Below are 17,436 nucleotides of genomic sequence, written 5' to 3' on the forward strand. Positions count from 1 at the left end.
TGATTGATTTGGTTTATTTTACTTCGCCTTTCTGTCACTTTTTTTGGGTAATCGCGAAGATCAAGATGAGTAATGAGGTGTACTAATCACTCCACCATGGAGGCCGGCGCTTTAGAAAATAATTAAAAGTAACAATCGCTTTCCACACTAAGTATTTTGTGTTGCAAATTATAAATTACTGCCTCCCTTTTCTGATTCACTTTAATAGCATAGTGGTTAACGCTGTCATGTATTAAAATGGTTTGCTTGGCAAAAATTGTTATAAGTCCACTTTTATGCTCCAATAGGCTAATCGGGTCTCCCCGATGGCGTAGTTATAACGTCGCCGGTAATCAAGGGGTACCGTGTTCAATACAAAGTGGATGTTCGGATCCCACTTTAAACTGTAGGTCCAGTCCCGACTATCCTATCTGCACATAAAGTGGACTTAAACAATAACAACTCAAAATAGGCTAATCGGAATATTGTAATCAAGAGGTCTGTGCCTAACACCTTCCCAAAATCTTTACAAGACTCCCCTAATATTTTTTACTAACATTTAATTTCTTGTAATTTTAGCGCTAATGGTTTGGCCGAACTTGAAACTACAGGACAAATTTGTTGGCTGTTCTTCGCTGCCCGTCATGGGCTGAGGTTGCGCGCTGTCTCTCTCTGCAAACAACACTCGCGAGTCGACTCTTTCCTTCGTTCAAAGAGTCGCTAAAGTGTGCCACGACTCTTTGAACGAAGGAAAGAGTCGACTCGCGAGCATACTCCTTCCCCTCTCATCGTACACGGCACGTTTCAGCCAGCTTTACTCAACTAGGGGTAGGGAAAAGGAACAGAGAGGACCCCCCCTCCCTCTCCTCTCCAGTCCCCATTTGCTGCCTGCAGAATCGACTTGCTTTCTTTAAAAAAATTCCGGTCGCCAGGCGAGTATACACTTGCGCATGCGCCTTCCTCGCAAAATTCGTGGAAAGGAGAGGGAATAATGGAATAATAGTTGCTTGGCGGGCGGAGGAGTCGTGGCACACATACGACTCTTTGAACGTGTCGTTCAATTCTGGTGAACGAGTCGTTCACCGCTCACAAGAGAGAGTCGTTACTTTTGAACGACTCGTTCACGAACGACCCATCACTACTTTGTATTTTCGTCTCGATCTTCTAGGTTCGATTTAGTTTACAAGAGAATGTTAATTTTTGCAATTCTTCCTAGTTCAAATATTACTGTACACTAAGAATAAGTAAGTGTTTTAAAATTAGTTCGTATAGTATTGCTACTTTGCAAGTTGTTCCTATGTAAAAAAGGTGAAGGGAACAAGCTTGGCGCGTTATTTTTTGGCATGTTAAATTTTTCAGTAGTAATTAAGTATAGAGGAGCAAACGAAACTAAACTAATACACTTGTCTGTTACTGATCCAAGTTTGTTCATTTTTCACATAGTTCGATTTCTATTTATATCTGTTAACACATGATCGTTTAGTGCTTTCTTACTGCGAGTTTTTTGGAAATTATTTGAAATTTAGCTCTCCGTTGATTGCTTTGTAAAGTGGGTACATATTTTTTTGGTAACAGCGATTCCAGGGGCGTAACAAGTCTCGTGGGACGGCCCCCAGTTACTGCTATTAGTGACTATCTAGGAATATGAAAATATCGTAATTTTACCAAACTTCGGTATGGTCCCAAGACCTCTCACTCGTTTATTTCGGCATTTTTAACATTCGTACTTACCTATTCGGTCACCTATGCATTGCGAAAGATTCTTCAAGGTGTTATTTTTCTTTGTTCACGAAAATAATTTCAATTTGTGACATGAGGAGTAATTGTTGTTCTTCCTTTTTTGCGCTTTCGTAAGACTCAATATGGCGAGGCAGCTTGACTAGCGTGGTAGATTATCAGTGGGTATGCAGTGTTTCCAACCTTGTTAACCGAAAAATCCCCACGAACAATGCATGGATAGTCTCAACGAACCATGCATGTGTAGCCCCACAAACCATTCACGGATAGTCCCAATTCATGAATAGCCCCACGAACCATGCACGGCAAGGTCAGGATAGGTTCGGTTATGTTAGACAAACATAGTTAAAATTGTCATCTTCTTGCAAAAAAAACTGCATGGTTGGAAACACTGACAGGGAGTTACATCATGAAACGTTTGCAACATTTGGTTCACGTAGTGCAAGCAAATGAAAAGCAACCACAATTGTGCGTCGGAGAGATATTTCTGTTGAAAAATACATGATTTCCCGGTGAAATAGATTTCACGATGAAAGAAAATACCTCGACAAACTTCTACGAAAGAAAATTCCTCGACAAACTTCTAAATGCTACAGAAACTCATTTCCGTAAGTAGTTTCTTGTGTAAAAATGAAGAAATCCGTTGGAACCATTCCAAAGCTTTACATTTTCTTTTTTATGAAGATTATGTGCTGCTAATTGTAAATAATATAATTCTGGAGCGCGGAAATAAGTATTTTCAACTGTACAGCCATTTGAAGTTAAGACGTAGTGCGAGGTGGTTGATGTGTTCAAATTTCCCACCGAATCCAGGCTGCACCCCTGGGGTGATTAAGTTACCGCCCCCTTCTACGGCCCTGCTTCCGCTCTGGCGCTCTGACTACCCACTTTTCTATATAGAGTCCCTTTTGAAGGTATGTTAGAAACTGGCCGGAGCGATGGAGGTCATGAACATGGTTTCGGAAAATGATTTCCAGCACGGTCTCCAGCAATGGAAGATTCGTATGGAGCGGTGAATCGATAGTGCAGGGGAGTACTTTGAAGGGGATAATGTTCATATTGTACAAAATAACCACTAAAGGATTTTGTAGCAACAGTCCGGTTTTTTTTTCTAGCCACACCTCATATGTGGTGCAAAGGGATTTTGTAGTTAGGTTAGGCAAGTCTGGTTTAGGGCTTTTAGTATTCTAATATCATCTATAAATACCTTAGTGTTTTAGCATTACAATAATTATCCTAAATGCTTTCCAAGATCTCATGTTGGTGCTGGTCTCAAGCACAATGTACCTCTGAGCCTTGTGTTGGCAGTATTCTGTGAACGTCTTCTGAATGGGGAGTGGGTGTGCTTTTCATTGATAAATAGGACTCTTAGGAAGTTCAAACGATGGTAAATACTTTCTGAAAGCTTCCAATTTACTTTCACAATAATTTCCACTATTCTAGAACTCTTTGTTCTATGAACAAAAAATGTCTTGTCAATGAGAAGTGCGGATGATTGCATGAGGTACTTTTTACATTTTTTTCCTAATAAATTGCACTTTTCAGAAGTCCAAAAGTAGTAATTACTTTCACCAAGGTTCAAATTTATTGTAACAAGTATTACTACAATTCTGTAATTCTTTGTCTTTCTCCTATGAAACTTTTAAGAAACAATTAAACAAGCGGAACTGCTACTGAGTGACTAGCTTCATTAGGTGGTGAAGTTATCTTTTTTTGAGCTAATTTTACCAGCTTTTAAAATGTGGATGCACACATTATTTAGTTGTTGGCATGTATCAAGTTTATGCCTGTGTTAATTTATGTGGGTAACGGGTACTTTTTCCTCTGTGCACTGTGGAGTTGGAAAAATACCACAAGGTGTTCCATAAAGAAGAATTTAATTAATTTGATCATGTAGTTGCACAAAAGGGATACTATTGGATTAATATTTGTTAATTAGGTTAATAATTAACATATTTGGTAATTGACAACGAATCACACATCCAACCTCCATGGTGAAGTGGTTAGCACAGCATGCTACAACACCAGGGGTCAGCTTTGAACTGGGTGTTCTTGTGAGCATTACATCATCAGTTTCATCATATCACTCATCCTCATCGTGAAGATTACCCAAAAGTGGCAAAAAAGCAACGTAAAGTATCTTAATTCAGTCAATTAGCCATGTTTCTCAATAGAGTTTCTTCACTTTACTTTATTGCAAACTTCTTTCCCATATTCTTGCAATAAATTTTTCTACATTTGACATATTTCTTGCTCCGATTCATCGTACCTTCCTCCTGCAACTTACAAAAATAAATTTCTTGTTTGTAGTTGCAGAATTGTACACGTTGACAATTTTTATTAATTTTTTTTCTTTCAGTTTAACAATTTAATTTTTCAGAAGATTTCAGAACCTAGGGAATCTGGTTACACATTGAAATTGCATGAGCATTTACAGCAAACATCAAGTATCATGAGATAAGCACCATAGATTGTCTGCAGCAAACCTCCCATCCAAGACTTTGCCAGTGTACATCATCATGGCCATCTGTTAACACTGTTGGAATGTAAACACTAGAGTATTGCATAGGACCATTTTGCTTGCTCATACTTGTTCGATTCTCCCACGCTTGAGTGCATACAATGTTGTAGAATCAAATATCATTTCAATGTGACAATACTAATAGAAATATATATGTAAAAATCCACCATGTTAGTCTCAACCCATAGTCCACTATTTCATTTTCATATATCGCTATGTATAGGGGCTATCCACGAGTCAACACAAACATATCGAACGGCACAATCGATTGTGGAACTGTAGCACAGCAACTTACATTCATGGTGGCCGGGTAACTGTAAAAAAATGATTTTTCTCTCTTTGTCTGCATTAATTTGCACAACACTGTAGTTGAAGAAATATACTGTAGAACCCAGCATCATGTTAATAATAAATGTTCATTTGGAATATGTGCACACAAACATTTTTGTAATTCTTAAACTACTGTGGAGTATGTGATGAGGTCTCTCTTTTTTCTCTCTCAAGGAAGTGGCAGGGAGCACTTGAAATCATACTATTTACATTATGTGCCCAGAAACTCATCTACCTCTGTAGATAAATGTTTCTTCACTATGGAAACATTTACACACCAGCTCCTAAACAGAAAGTTGAAAAATGTTCAATGTCGATGTGCAGTATGTATGTATTTTGCCCCTTGTGATATTTGTTTCATTCCTAAATTGTTTCTGTTTTGCAGGAATTTTAGTACAGCATATCACTGAACAAGCAAAAGAGTCATTATGTCAGGAATTGCCATAGCCAGACTTGCTGAGGAACGAAAAGCTTGGAGGAAAGATCATCCATTTGTAAGTGTATGGGGTGGTTGTAGGGCGTGTACACAAAAGTATTTTTAACATCTGCTTTAGTCTGGTGCCATCAGAGATATGTTGTTGCTTTTTCACGCATATCATAATATGCTTGAATACTAAAGAATCTGTATAATACATTCTACATACAGTGGAACCTTGATTTTAATGTTCCAGATTTTACATTTTCGTCTATTATGCATTCAAACTTGATGATCCCAACATATCAAGATGTTTTAAAATTTTCCCTGATTTTACATATTCAACTTGGTCCACTGAAAAACTTAAAATTGACGTTCCATTGTATTCATTTAAATATTATATTTATTGAATCTTTGTAATATTCAGGTAGAATTTTTTGATACAAGTGTAAAACTATCTGTCCTGGTCACAGGAAAAATGTAGCCATTGCTATATCTGATATAAAGAAAAAAGAGAAAGTTGCTGAAGAACTCATTGTCATAGAGATATTAAATGTTTCTTTTTTTTTCGGAATGAAAGGGCTTTTAGTGGAGGTGAATGAAATTTATACAGTAGACCTCCCAATAATGAAAGTTAAAGGAAATAGAAGATATTCAAAATTTAACAAAGAAATTGGGATTAGGCATACCCCTGTGGCCACTTGAATAGACCAAGTGAATGAAAAATGTACAGAGCATTCCCCAACATTCACTGCGAGACTCGGTGGCAAGCGGCCCGGCATCAGTGCTTGTCTTTCCTGGTGAACGGTCTCCGTGACAGTCGCTAGAGTCGGCTATTAAAATTACAATTTTCATATTGTGTACTAACCTTGACTACAGAAGGTGTTGAAAATGATGTCCCTCTGCTGCAACACATTCCTGGCATCTCTGAAGGAAATTTGCATTTACACGTGCAAGTTTGTCTACTGTAATTCTCCCAATTTCTCATACAATACTTTCTTTTAACTCACGGATGGTGTGCGGATATTCTTTGTATACCCGAACTTAAAATCGTGAAAATAGGTAGGTTGAAATTTTATTTTTATTCTCGTATATAGGCCTACATAATATTTCACAATATGGGCCTCTTATTTATGCAAATAAGAATGAAATTCTTGAAATCCTTTCCTTACTAACAGTGCTTGTACATTTCCATGTTTAATTTATGAGGTATATATTTTTAATCAGTCAGATCACTTCAACTTGCCACCACCAAATGAGTTAAAAATACAAAAACACTCCCACCAGCAAATATTTGTCCATTCGAACACTATGATATGGTGCGATAGCCCAGGTTCTTAACCCAGTATATGCCACTGTTTTCAAGAAATGGCATGTTAATTGCTGCCACATGGTGCTGGTAAGACTGTCTTACCAACCGTCCAAATCGGCTTACAAGTTCTTGTAAGATAGTCTTACCAACCATCCACTAAATTTTAAAATACAATGATATTCAAAAAGAACTCTACAACGTAGAGGAAAAGTAAGTAATTAAATCTTATTTATAACTGTGGCCACCCAGGGAGATTTGCCGATCTTATGCGAATGGATTTCTTCCTTTTGAGAGACAGTGGAGAAAGTTTGGCCTGAATTTGTATGTATGGACTTACGTGTGAAGCACACACTGAGAACTTGTAATTGTAAATTCTCTGATGTGTAAGCTTTCATTTGATACCTATTTTCATTTAAATAGTTCCAAGTTCTTACAGCAAACATTTAGAGTTATCACTGTTATAACCCTGTATAAATACATAGTATTAAGTAGTTGTGCACATAAATCTTAATTTGTCCATCAATACAAGCAGTCAATTGATTGATTGATTTGTCATTGCATGTGGCAGTAAAAGCTGCATTCTGTTGCATTTGAAATATCTGTAAAAACATGATGCACCCAAACTAGCCCTTTAGTATGTTTATGCAAGTCATCCTGCTGATATTACAATCCAAGACTACATAATAGTGCATCATATAGCATCTCTGTGTCTTGTTTGTAGGAAACGTAGACCTATTGAATGAACTTACATAATACAGTTGAATGAGAGTGATAGCATTACTACATTTGTATTTTTTCTTTTCCAACAGGGATTTGTTGCAAGGCCTACAAAAAATGGAGATGGAACGTTGAATCTGATGAACTGGGAATGTGCCATTCCAGGAAAGAAGTCTGTAAGTGGTACAGTGTTTTACTTTTATATGTATAAATAGTTTTGCTTGCTTGATGTGTACTTTTGATGACATACATGAAAGCTTAAATTTTTTAATGCAAATTGCAAAATGCTCGATTCTTTTGATTGATTCATTGAATTGATGTTTTAGGTCCACTTTATGCACAGTAAGGCCAATTGGGACTGGATCTACCGTTTAAAGTGGGATCCGAACCACTATGTGCCTCCACCGGGTTTAATTCTTTTGACAATGGCACTTTAGCACACCCAGATCTCAACTTATCACTGTGTAAGAACTGAGGGGAAATATTAATTAATAAGGTTTCGATTTTCATACATTCACATTTTCTTTCCTGTGTGTGTTCATGCTTATTGATAGGCTAAAAATAATGATCTATCATTTAACCACTCGAAAACCCTCTTAAGTGGTACTATGTTGAATTTGTTACGTTGATTTCAGAATAATTGATGGTATGCATGTTCCCATTTGCCCCAGTTTTTGTCCAATCAGTATTTAGAAGTAGTAGTACAGAAGAGTTGGAACACAGAAGAAAGCCGCTCTTCCATATTTCATAGTTTGAATCCAGGACCTCTGGATCACAAGGCACTGTTACCACTACAGCATCAGGAAGGGCTTGTTCCATGTTGTAATGTATTTGAAACCCTGGCATGGAAGAATCAATGTTGCTAGTTGAAGTAATGGGAAGCCTGTAGTTTGTATATTTTCAGAGTTCTCAGAAATCTTGGCGTTATTAGTGTCATCATTGTGTCCTACGTGTATATTTGAATATTCCACCATGATATAAGGGAGCTATAGTGTAACACATGTGTGCCGCACATGTACAAATGAAAGGCAGAGTTTGATGTTTAATTACCGAAGCCAACTACCTCTGGTCAGTCTGAATGTATCTTAATAATCCCAGCTTTTTATGCTGTTAAGTCCTGTTGTTAAGAAAAATGAAACTGCACGTTGTAAAACTGAAAGCTAACCTTTGTAGAGGAGTGGTCATCACACTGTGCTATGCCAGAGGTCCCAGGTTCAAATCCCAACCTAGGGCCTCCGCATTGGCGCAGTGGTGGCGTCGTCGCCTTGTAATCAAGGGGTCCCAGGTTCGATACCTGCTGGAGGCACATAGTTGTTCGGATCCCACTTTAAACTGTAGGTCCAGTCCCAATTAGACTTACTGTGCATAAGTGCACTTAAAACACCAATTCAGTCAGTCAGTCAGTGTTGTTTGTGAGCACCCTTCATCATATCATCACTCATCCTCATCATCGTGATAACCAAATGTGGCAGAACAGTGAAATAAAATAAACCAAATCAATAAGCAATATAACTGAAAGTAACATTTTAGTTTATGAAATGTATCCAAAACTACTTAAGTAATAATCTTATATCATTGCCAGACAATGCAAGTGGGAAGCTGGCGAAACATCAGATTTTTAAGTTTTCTTGATACATATGTCGAGTTTCTTTTTTGTGTTCCTGCTTACACAGATAAAACAATGTATTAACCTTGCATTGACAAAAGGCAGCTGCAGCGAAGATGTTGCAAAACAACACCCGTCCAAATTCATTCTTTGTAAATCATAAGTTAAGCTAAAAATAACAATTGTGTTAAAATGTCAGTATTATTTGGACAATTCACTAATGCATTCATATCAGAAAATTAGTTAGTTCAAGCCTTACTAAAGTATCCTCCTAGTACTAATATAACTGACTTTTTCTTCTTTTCCAGACACCTTGGGAAGGAGGTTTGTACAAACTGAGAATGATCTTCAAGGACGATTATCCATCGAGCCCTCCAAAGTGCAAATTTGAGCCTCCTCTTTTCCATGTAAATGTATACCCTTCAGGTGAGCATGCAAAATGTTAATTTTAGTTAAATCCTTTGAAGGGGTGAATTATTACTATTTTTGTTGACACTTATGTAAGTTGCACTATGTTAATATTTTAAAGTACTATGTTGTTTATTTCCTATTGCTACTTGAGTCACTTGTGCTGCTAACAAATTAGGCTCTGTTTGAAAGGTAGAAAGTACAGACTTGAGGTCTGGTCTTGACGGAAGTGACGTCACCTAGTACAGTTCGAAAGTGCCAAGCACAGAAGTACACAGCTCACAGCGCAGTTCGTTGCTGACTAGGTCACGTGATTTTCACACTTATTGTTCATTTGTTTAAAATCACAGAGGTAGAAAGCCAGCAACGCAGGTTAAATATACGTTATGGTCCAGCAAGTTGTTGGTTAAAGTTTTAATGTGTGGAAATGTATTTGTAAGAACATTTGAAAATGCTATGTGATTTCTATGGTGAAAAACAAGTGTTTAAAACTTGGAAAACCAACATGTCCTCGGTTATACCTACTAATCGTGTTTGGCGCTGCAGTCGAAGTGCAATTCGAAAGACTTTCACTTCCAGTCCACAACTTCAATACCATGCTTGGAGGATGCTCACTTCAAGTACAGTCTTGCACCTTTCAGACACAGCCTATGAGTACTAATGCTATCTAGCATTAATGGTATTGTCAGAGGGTCAAGCCATAAGCACAAACATTTTGTAATGATCCTCTGAGATCATCCTAATTTGTAATGCTAATCTTTACTTTGTGTTATTTGTAACCATTGTTATTAATATCAACATTATTTATTTATTTGTTCAATGTTACATGTGTTAGTACAGTGAAACCCCGATTTTACGTTCCCGCATTATACGTTTCTCCGCTTAATATGTTCATCCAGTCAGGCCCTGGCAAAAGGCCATGTTAAATAATAGGACGTTCACCTCGATCTTACATTCGCTCTAACTCCAGTTTCCCGCTTTATACTTTCTCAGAGCCGTGAGGATGTTTTAAAATTTGCCAAAAACATGTTCTGTTGACCACGTGACTTCCCTCCCTCCCAAGTTGATTCTGCTACGTGAGGCAGAGAATGTTTTCTCTATGCATATTGCGTAACTCGTATGTTGTAAAGTGATGGGGCCAGGAAAAATGAGTGAATAAACGAGGGGTGCAGCAATATTTTCTGAGAGCAGCCAAATTTAGTGCACATCTAAATGCCATTCAAATGCGTATTTGGGCCAAAATAGCAAGGGGGCTGCGGAAGCATGGCGCTGATCACATCACCTTTAAATTGGCAAAAATCGAAGAATATGTGGAGTAAAGGTGGCCGGACCATGGTGCTGATCACACCATCTCCAACATCCCCCTATATATACCTATGTGCGTCAACTTTTCTCATTTGTATTTGCAGGGTGGGGGGGTTGCTTTCTCATGCCCCCTATGGTATCATCACTAGTCTTGTAATTACTGAAAAGTGACAAGTATTTCTACCTCGATTTTCTTGCTCGTGTGGAAGTGAGATCCCCTTACACAAGACATCTTAACAAATTATCATAATGGCGATAAACGATAATCTTTCATCTTCCGTCTCCTTTCCTCGGACATCTAAAATTACGTTGTTGCTTTTGAACCTGAATAACACATTCAACAAACAAGGATCATACGAACAACAAAGGAACATAGCGTAGGGCCAGTAAAAAGGGGAAAAAAAGCCCACCTTCCCACCACAGGAGCTCATTAATCTGCCACTGTGCACAGTTATGCAGTAATTGAAAGATTCAACCCTTTTCTCTTTCTCTAATGGCCAGCGTGGGATATCTTGCTCATATGTATTGACATAACAGCATGAAGAGCATCTAATCAGTGATCTTTCTCCCTCCTCCTTCCTTCTTTCCATCTGCAACTTGGCCCGGAATGAGCCAACTGTATTTTGGCCGCTCCACCACCTGTTTGTCTCCGCTTCCCTCATTATAAACCAGTCAGAGGGGTGTCTGCCAGCAGCTGGCAACAAGCGCCAATGTTTTGTCTCAAGGCTCTAGAGCTATGACTGAAGGAAAGAAAAACTGCATTGTTTTGAATCTTGCCTCCCAAGGTTGTTTTGCTTTGATGATAGGAAACACCAGCACCAGATACAAAGCAAGGAGTTACAAAAAAAGACAAACCTATTTTTTTTTCCTTGTTCTTCCATCTGATAAACACCTTGAACAAAGAGAGCAGTGCAGGAAGGAAATGCACATAATGCTAAGAATAATATAATTGCCGCATCGGAATGATTCAGGTGCTGAAAATGGAAGACAAAAAAAGAAAGAAGGAAAAGGAAACATGTTATTTACGGGGAAACTATTGATGGAAGGGGTGTTTGGCCCTCTGCAAGACTTGTAAATCCAATAATAAATCATCGATCAACATGGATGTAAATAATAATCAATGGCATGCCAAAAGGGGGTTAATGGGTTTCCCCCCCACCCCCTCTGGCCAGCATTTTTTTTAAAAAAAACTTCAAAGGCAGGAAAAGAAGGCATGGTAAGGACTGACTACTATAAGAAGTATACTTAATCCCATCTTTCCCTTTCGAAAATCCTGGGGGCATCACTGTTAATTTATTGCGACGTCTCAACATGCGTGAGTTTGACAAAGCTTGTTTTGTTCACTTCATGCTGTTGGGCTGATTAGGACTGGATACATATGCAGCTCAAAGTGGAATCTGAACCATTCTGCATGTCTTCAGGACACTTTGATTACAGTAAAATAAAGATGCTTGGCGTCCAGCTATAAATGATACCCCCCCTTCCAATTACCCGGGACTTCTGAAATAGCAACTAATTAGCAGTTTATGGAGTAAACAGAGAAATCCCACAATGAGATGCATAAACTGAACCTAATAGGTGGCAGTTAGAAGCAGTGATCCACCCGTCCCTAACTTCGAAAGTGGGTCCCGTTAATCTGTCATTGAGTTTCACAGCACGTCTTGCTTTTTTCCTTAAAAATTCATTATCATACTTCTTTCCCGTTGTTAAATAAGTTTTGACACAATATACCCCATAAAAAGTCGATTGGGTAGTCCTTTCTTACTGACACTTGAGTTTCACCCCTCCCTTATGCTTTCCTACTTTTTACGTTTTTTTATTTACAGGCCCCTGAAAAACGTAAAATCTGGGTTTGACTGTAACTCCTTTGATAATTGTGTCATGTACTCTGTTTATCAGTATTAACTTATTATTATGCTATGTTATTTCGTTAATATGGCCCTGCGAGGGCCCAAAGAGTGTGCAGTATTGATCTTATATTTTTTGGTTTTAACGTTTAGGACACCTTTAATATTACAATATAGTATGTATTTATCCTTTCTGCCTGGAGCACTTGGTTCCAAATCCTGTTTTGCTACATACTGCATACAGTTCAATCTACTGCCGTAGAAATGTCATTGCCTGCTCCCACATAGTTTGCATGAAGCAGCGCTAGAAGTGCTAGTGTAAACCTTATTTCCTCACTTGGTTTTCAGGTATATTCACGATAAGATCTCTCCTATAAACTGATCTGGAAGAAAAGTGTACTCTGCTTTTCCGAGAGGCTCGCACACTATAAGACATGTTATACTCCACTGAGGACAGCATGCGGTTTTTGCCAATATAAGCCTGCGGTTCTCTGCCTGGGGTTGTGGTGCCATGTTACCAGGCAACCACTTACAGTTCTGCTTTCAAATATTCATAAAATCACCTTAGATAACCTTTTGATCATAAAATCAATTTCTCACCACAATGTTTTTACATAAATATTGAAAGGCATTGTGCATAATTTCCAGGATATTCAGACTCAACACACGCAGATTTTTTTTGCAGACACCAGGCTTCTGAAAATCATCTGCTGATATCTGAGATTAAATTGCAACCTACTTTCCAATTCATCAGTATTAGGTCAGCTCTATTTCAAATTATTACATCAGACTACACTCCCCCACTGAAATGAACTTTGAAATAGTTGAAAATCTATTAGATTGATTTATTTATTGATTTATTTTGTTTTTAAGTCCACTTTATGTATAGAAAGATTAATTGGGACTGGACCTACAGTTTAAAGTGGGATCTGAACTATTATGTGCATCCATTTGGGTATCGAACCTGGGACCCTTTCAATTTGATAAAAGAGGAGGGTTTTTTTTTCACACATCTTAGGCATTCTAGCAAAAAACAAAAGGGAAAAAAAGGAAGTATACAAAGTTATTTCAGCATTCTCTCTACATCCCCTCATGTGCTTTCGTGGAACCAATGTGCATGGGGAACTTTATCTTTACCTAGTCACTAGCTGTGCTTATTGGGGTTAATAAACCATACAAATGCCCTGTAGTACATTAATGTCTTCATCGTTTTGTAGGTACCGTGTGCTTGTCATTGCTTGATGAAGAGAAGGACTGGCGACCAGCCATAACGATTAAGCAGATTCTTCTAGGCATCCAAGACTTGCTCAATGAGCCCAATGTGAAGGATCCTGCACAGGCTGAGGCTTACACCATTTACTGGTAAGGAGTTAGCTGTTCTATACAGGATATCTGGGAGAAGGTTTTGTGTAAAAATTGTAGTTTGTCGTGATCTGTGTGGCAGTCTACCCGTTTGGCATTTCTGTGCTATGAATTTCACATAATGGTAACATACTGAATACTGCTCTTGGTGTATGAGGGGGAACAGAATTTCAACTAGAACAAGGTTTCCATTGAACTAGAAAAAAATCAGTGATTATTTTTTAGTTGCCAGGATTTCAGAACGAGGCAAAATTCCACATTTTATTCGACACTCTTTTCGATGGGAGATACTCTAAAAAATGTGTTTATAATTTTTGTTAATTTATTGAAGAAGACTTCTTCATAGTGATTTCAAATAAAATGAAACAATTTATTATTTTTCCATTGCATTAATGAACCTGGTGGCATTTCAACTGTTCACTCCCAATAAGCCCGTCCACACTGGTACTGGAACTGCAACGACATGTGATGCACGACTGACACTACCACTGGTTTGAGAACTAATAACACTCTTCTGCACACGTTTTGTTACAGAAATGAGAGTACCCAATCTTTACTAATATGAGGATGCTGATTACGGAAGTGTTTAAAGTGGAGGAAACAAAGTTATGCTTTCCCCCAGTTAAGAGAATTATCATAAAGCATCACCAGCGTTAAGTTAATTTGCATCTGTCTTTCACGGCATCTCTCATCTGTGTTTTCACGCTTTAATATCAAAATTTGAATTGTATTAATTCTTCCCAAGTACCCCATGGCCTCCTTTTGCGGGCACTCTTAATATATTTATTAAGTTATGCCCACATTGATTATGATTAATTGTTATGTAACATGAATTATGCCATAACTCAAATTAAGAGCCAATCTTAGAAAATTAAATTCGTGTTCAGGAGGTCAATTTCAGAAAGAAAGAGCTACTTTCCTTTCTGTAACAGAAAAAAGTGGAAATTTGTAGAACAGTGTAACTTGCGAACGTGTTAAACAGCGACAATTGGACCACAAACACTCCTCCTTAAGCAGTATTATTGCCTCTCTGTGATGGCAGACAGTCGGCTGTCTTTGTTGTACATTTACAAACGATGCCGGCTTCCGCAACAAGAATAAGTAGTACATATATTGCCACCAGACAATAAGCCACGTGGCTTTTTCTTTTGTTATGAACTTGTCACCCATCAAAACATACAAATTTTAACACACACACAAAAAAAAACCAACATGCATCGCATTAAGCAGCAAAAATAACAACTTCCATCATACAATTACTACAAGCACATGTGCCGGTGACGAGGGTTGAAATGCTCATGCATCCACATAAATTATTTCTTTTGAGCAATTCTAAAGTGATGAAATATGAACAATAGTACTCGAGGCATTATGGAACTTAACGTTCACTAACCAAACACATGCACTTTCACTTACACACACGCAATACACGCACACAATGTCAAACCAGTCAAATACTTAAAATAAAAATATGGTGTTAGAATCCAACAAAACTCAGTCATTTTGCCTTTCTCCTTCCGTAACAGAAATAGTGCTTAATATTTACATTTGGCAACACTAGTCACTAGCTAGCCAATGAACCTGCATAAAAGAAGCAACCACTACACCATGCTATATTGCCACATTACCGTCCCTGCCGAAGGATGTGAACAGCGAGCTGGAGCACTATTCAATTATATTTGCACGAGTGTGTCCAGGAATGGAATGCCAATATGGCAACAATGGCAAAGGTTGGTGAGCAGGGTAGAACAAGTGATGCTAAGAGAGAGGGAGACAAAACGAAAATTTGTATCTGCGCAACGGCAAAGATGTGTGTGTTGTACTCTACCAAATATGGTAATTCAGGATGATCATTAATGAGTAGAGGCACATATTTTTGGTAAATAAAGAAGCAAAATTTCGGTACAAAAACTGAGTCAATTTCGGGTTCAAAAGTGGTAAATAAAATAAAATATCGGTGTTATAGCGGTGAAAAATTGGATGAAAAGTGGTATATAAAAAGACATTTTGGTTTTAAAATTGTGAATATAATCAATCCTAAATTTGATTTAAAAACTACACTTATTCCACAGAATTAACATTTCACTTCAAATAGCACATTTATATAGTTATCAGAGTATTAAGTTTATTTCTGTGTAAAGGAGTCCATTTTTGCTTCTCCAATATTAAAAGCAGAATTACTCAATTTTCCGGGAATTGCATAAGTCTCAGGATAATTCAGACCTCAGAAGGTGTTGCGTCGGTGAATAAACCCTAAATTTCGTGTTTAAGAGTTAATTTCGCTTTTTGCAGTTCATTTCGCATTATTTCGTGACAAAACATGGTCACAAAATGCATCTCGCACCTTTCAAAAACTGAAAAATGAACACTACAATGTGTTTTTTTCAAATTTCGTTTTTTCGTCAAAAACGAAATATGCATGCCCCTATTAATGAGTGTGAATGGTTCTTTCACCTCTTTAATTAACCCTTAAATGCCATGTCACATTTATGTTGAGGTTGCTAATACTGATATGTAACATGTGTGTCAAATTTGGTTTTTTTCACCTTTGGAATATAGTGCGACTCTTAAGGTACATGTTTTGAGTGCTACACAAGCCTTGAAGCATTCTATTACGTAGTAATGTTTCATTTGATATATTTTGGGGGAGTGCCATGATTTCTACCCATGTCTGTTTTCCACATGACTGCTTACTATGGCTGTTAAATCCTGTTATGAAGTTTGCCCCAACCCCCATCAATATACATTGATATTTTATTTTGTCACAAGCGAGAAGGTTGTTGTGAAAACTAAACTTAATAGAAATGTAATTATTTTTAAATTGTTCTTTCACAGCCAGAACAGACTTGAGTATGAGAAGAGAGTCCGTGCACAAGCCAGAGCAATGGCTCCGACTGATCAGTGAAACTACAGTATAAAAAGGAGAGCTGCTTCCGAGAAGTTATTTGTATGTGTAATGTGAAATTTGTAACCGTGGTTTTATGTGCAGAGTTTTTGTGACTGCTGAGAACATTTCAGGGCCAACTGTGCCCACCTACAAGACTTAAATATCTGATAGGAAGTGAATGTTTAGTTGTAGGAAGGAAGAGAGCGAACCTAGGCTCCAGTTACTCTCGACAAATACAACTTTAAGCAGATATTAATTAAAACAAGTACTTACTGAAGGCAATTGGAATTCAGGTTAAGTTGACAAATTGTATCATGCTTATGTTTTATGCATAAATATTCTGATATGTGTATGAATGGGGACCTTTTTGTCTAGTGGTGTGGTAGGTTTACCTTGACTGGTCCAATGTTAACATTTTATTTTTACTTTTTTTTACGAGATGTAGAAATTTATAATCATAATTTATTCTATATGTATCTGAAAATTTACCATGCGTAACATGTACATCATAACTGTATTTTAGCCTAATTTTCTTTGCTTAATGAAGTCTGAGTGAAAACACTTCGAATACTATCTTTTTCAACAATACCCCTTCATATCGTGCATGATGGATTGCTTAGCTGGTAGATGTGGAAGAATCACAATGAAGAAGATTGAGATTTTTGTAGCTTCAAGCTTCCTAAATTTAATATTAAATGGGTGCCCACTGTTAAACTGTGTTGATATTGACTGATTCCAACACAAGATTTGAGATATTGAAGGAACTGAAAGACACAAACAATTGTGGTGAATAAAATATCAGAATTTCAGTACCGGTACAAAAATGGAGGATGTTGGTTTATAAAATTGCATTTTGGTGTTATACTGGTAAATGACATGTCAAATTTGATTCAAAATTTAAATTTCTTAAACAAAATAAGAATTGCCATTTTAATAGCACCATCTGTGTGAAAATGCAGAGAACAAATGCCTTAAGTTTTTGAAGTTTTAGAAAATGTATGCTTCAGTGA

At 37.5% G+C, this 17,436-nt stretch overlaps 1 protein-coding gene across 1 annotated transcript; it reads left to right on the top strand.

Annotated features, from left to right (window-relative positions):
* The first annotated feature begins 1,098 nt into the window (after positions 1 to 1,098).
* LOC145998509 (SUMO-conjugating enzyme UBC9) lies at positions 1,099 to 16,988 on the top strand. The gene is made up of 6 exons (XM_083134931.1): positions 1,099 to 1,223; positions 4,953 to 5,061; positions 7,104 to 7,187; positions 8,926 to 9,043; positions 13,395 to 13,539; positions 16,375 to 16,988. The coding sequence occupies exons 2-6, from the start codon at positions 4,996 to 4,998 to the stop codon at positions 16,442 to 16,444; spliced, it is 483 nt and encodes a 160-aa protein (XP_082991057.1). The 5' UTR covers positions 1,099 to 1,223; positions 4,953 to 4,995; the 3' UTR covers positions 16,445 to 16,988.
* Positions 16,989 to 17,436: the final 448 nt, after the last annotated feature.

This window comes from Lepisma saccharinum, chromosome 14 (assembly GCF_977018435.1).
Source record: "Lepisma saccharinum chromosome 14, izLepSacc3.1, whole genome shotgun sequence".
NCBI classification, from domain to species: domain Eukaryota; kingdom Metazoa; phylum Arthropoda; class Insecta; order Zygentoma; family Lepismatidae; genus Lepisma; species Lepisma saccharinum.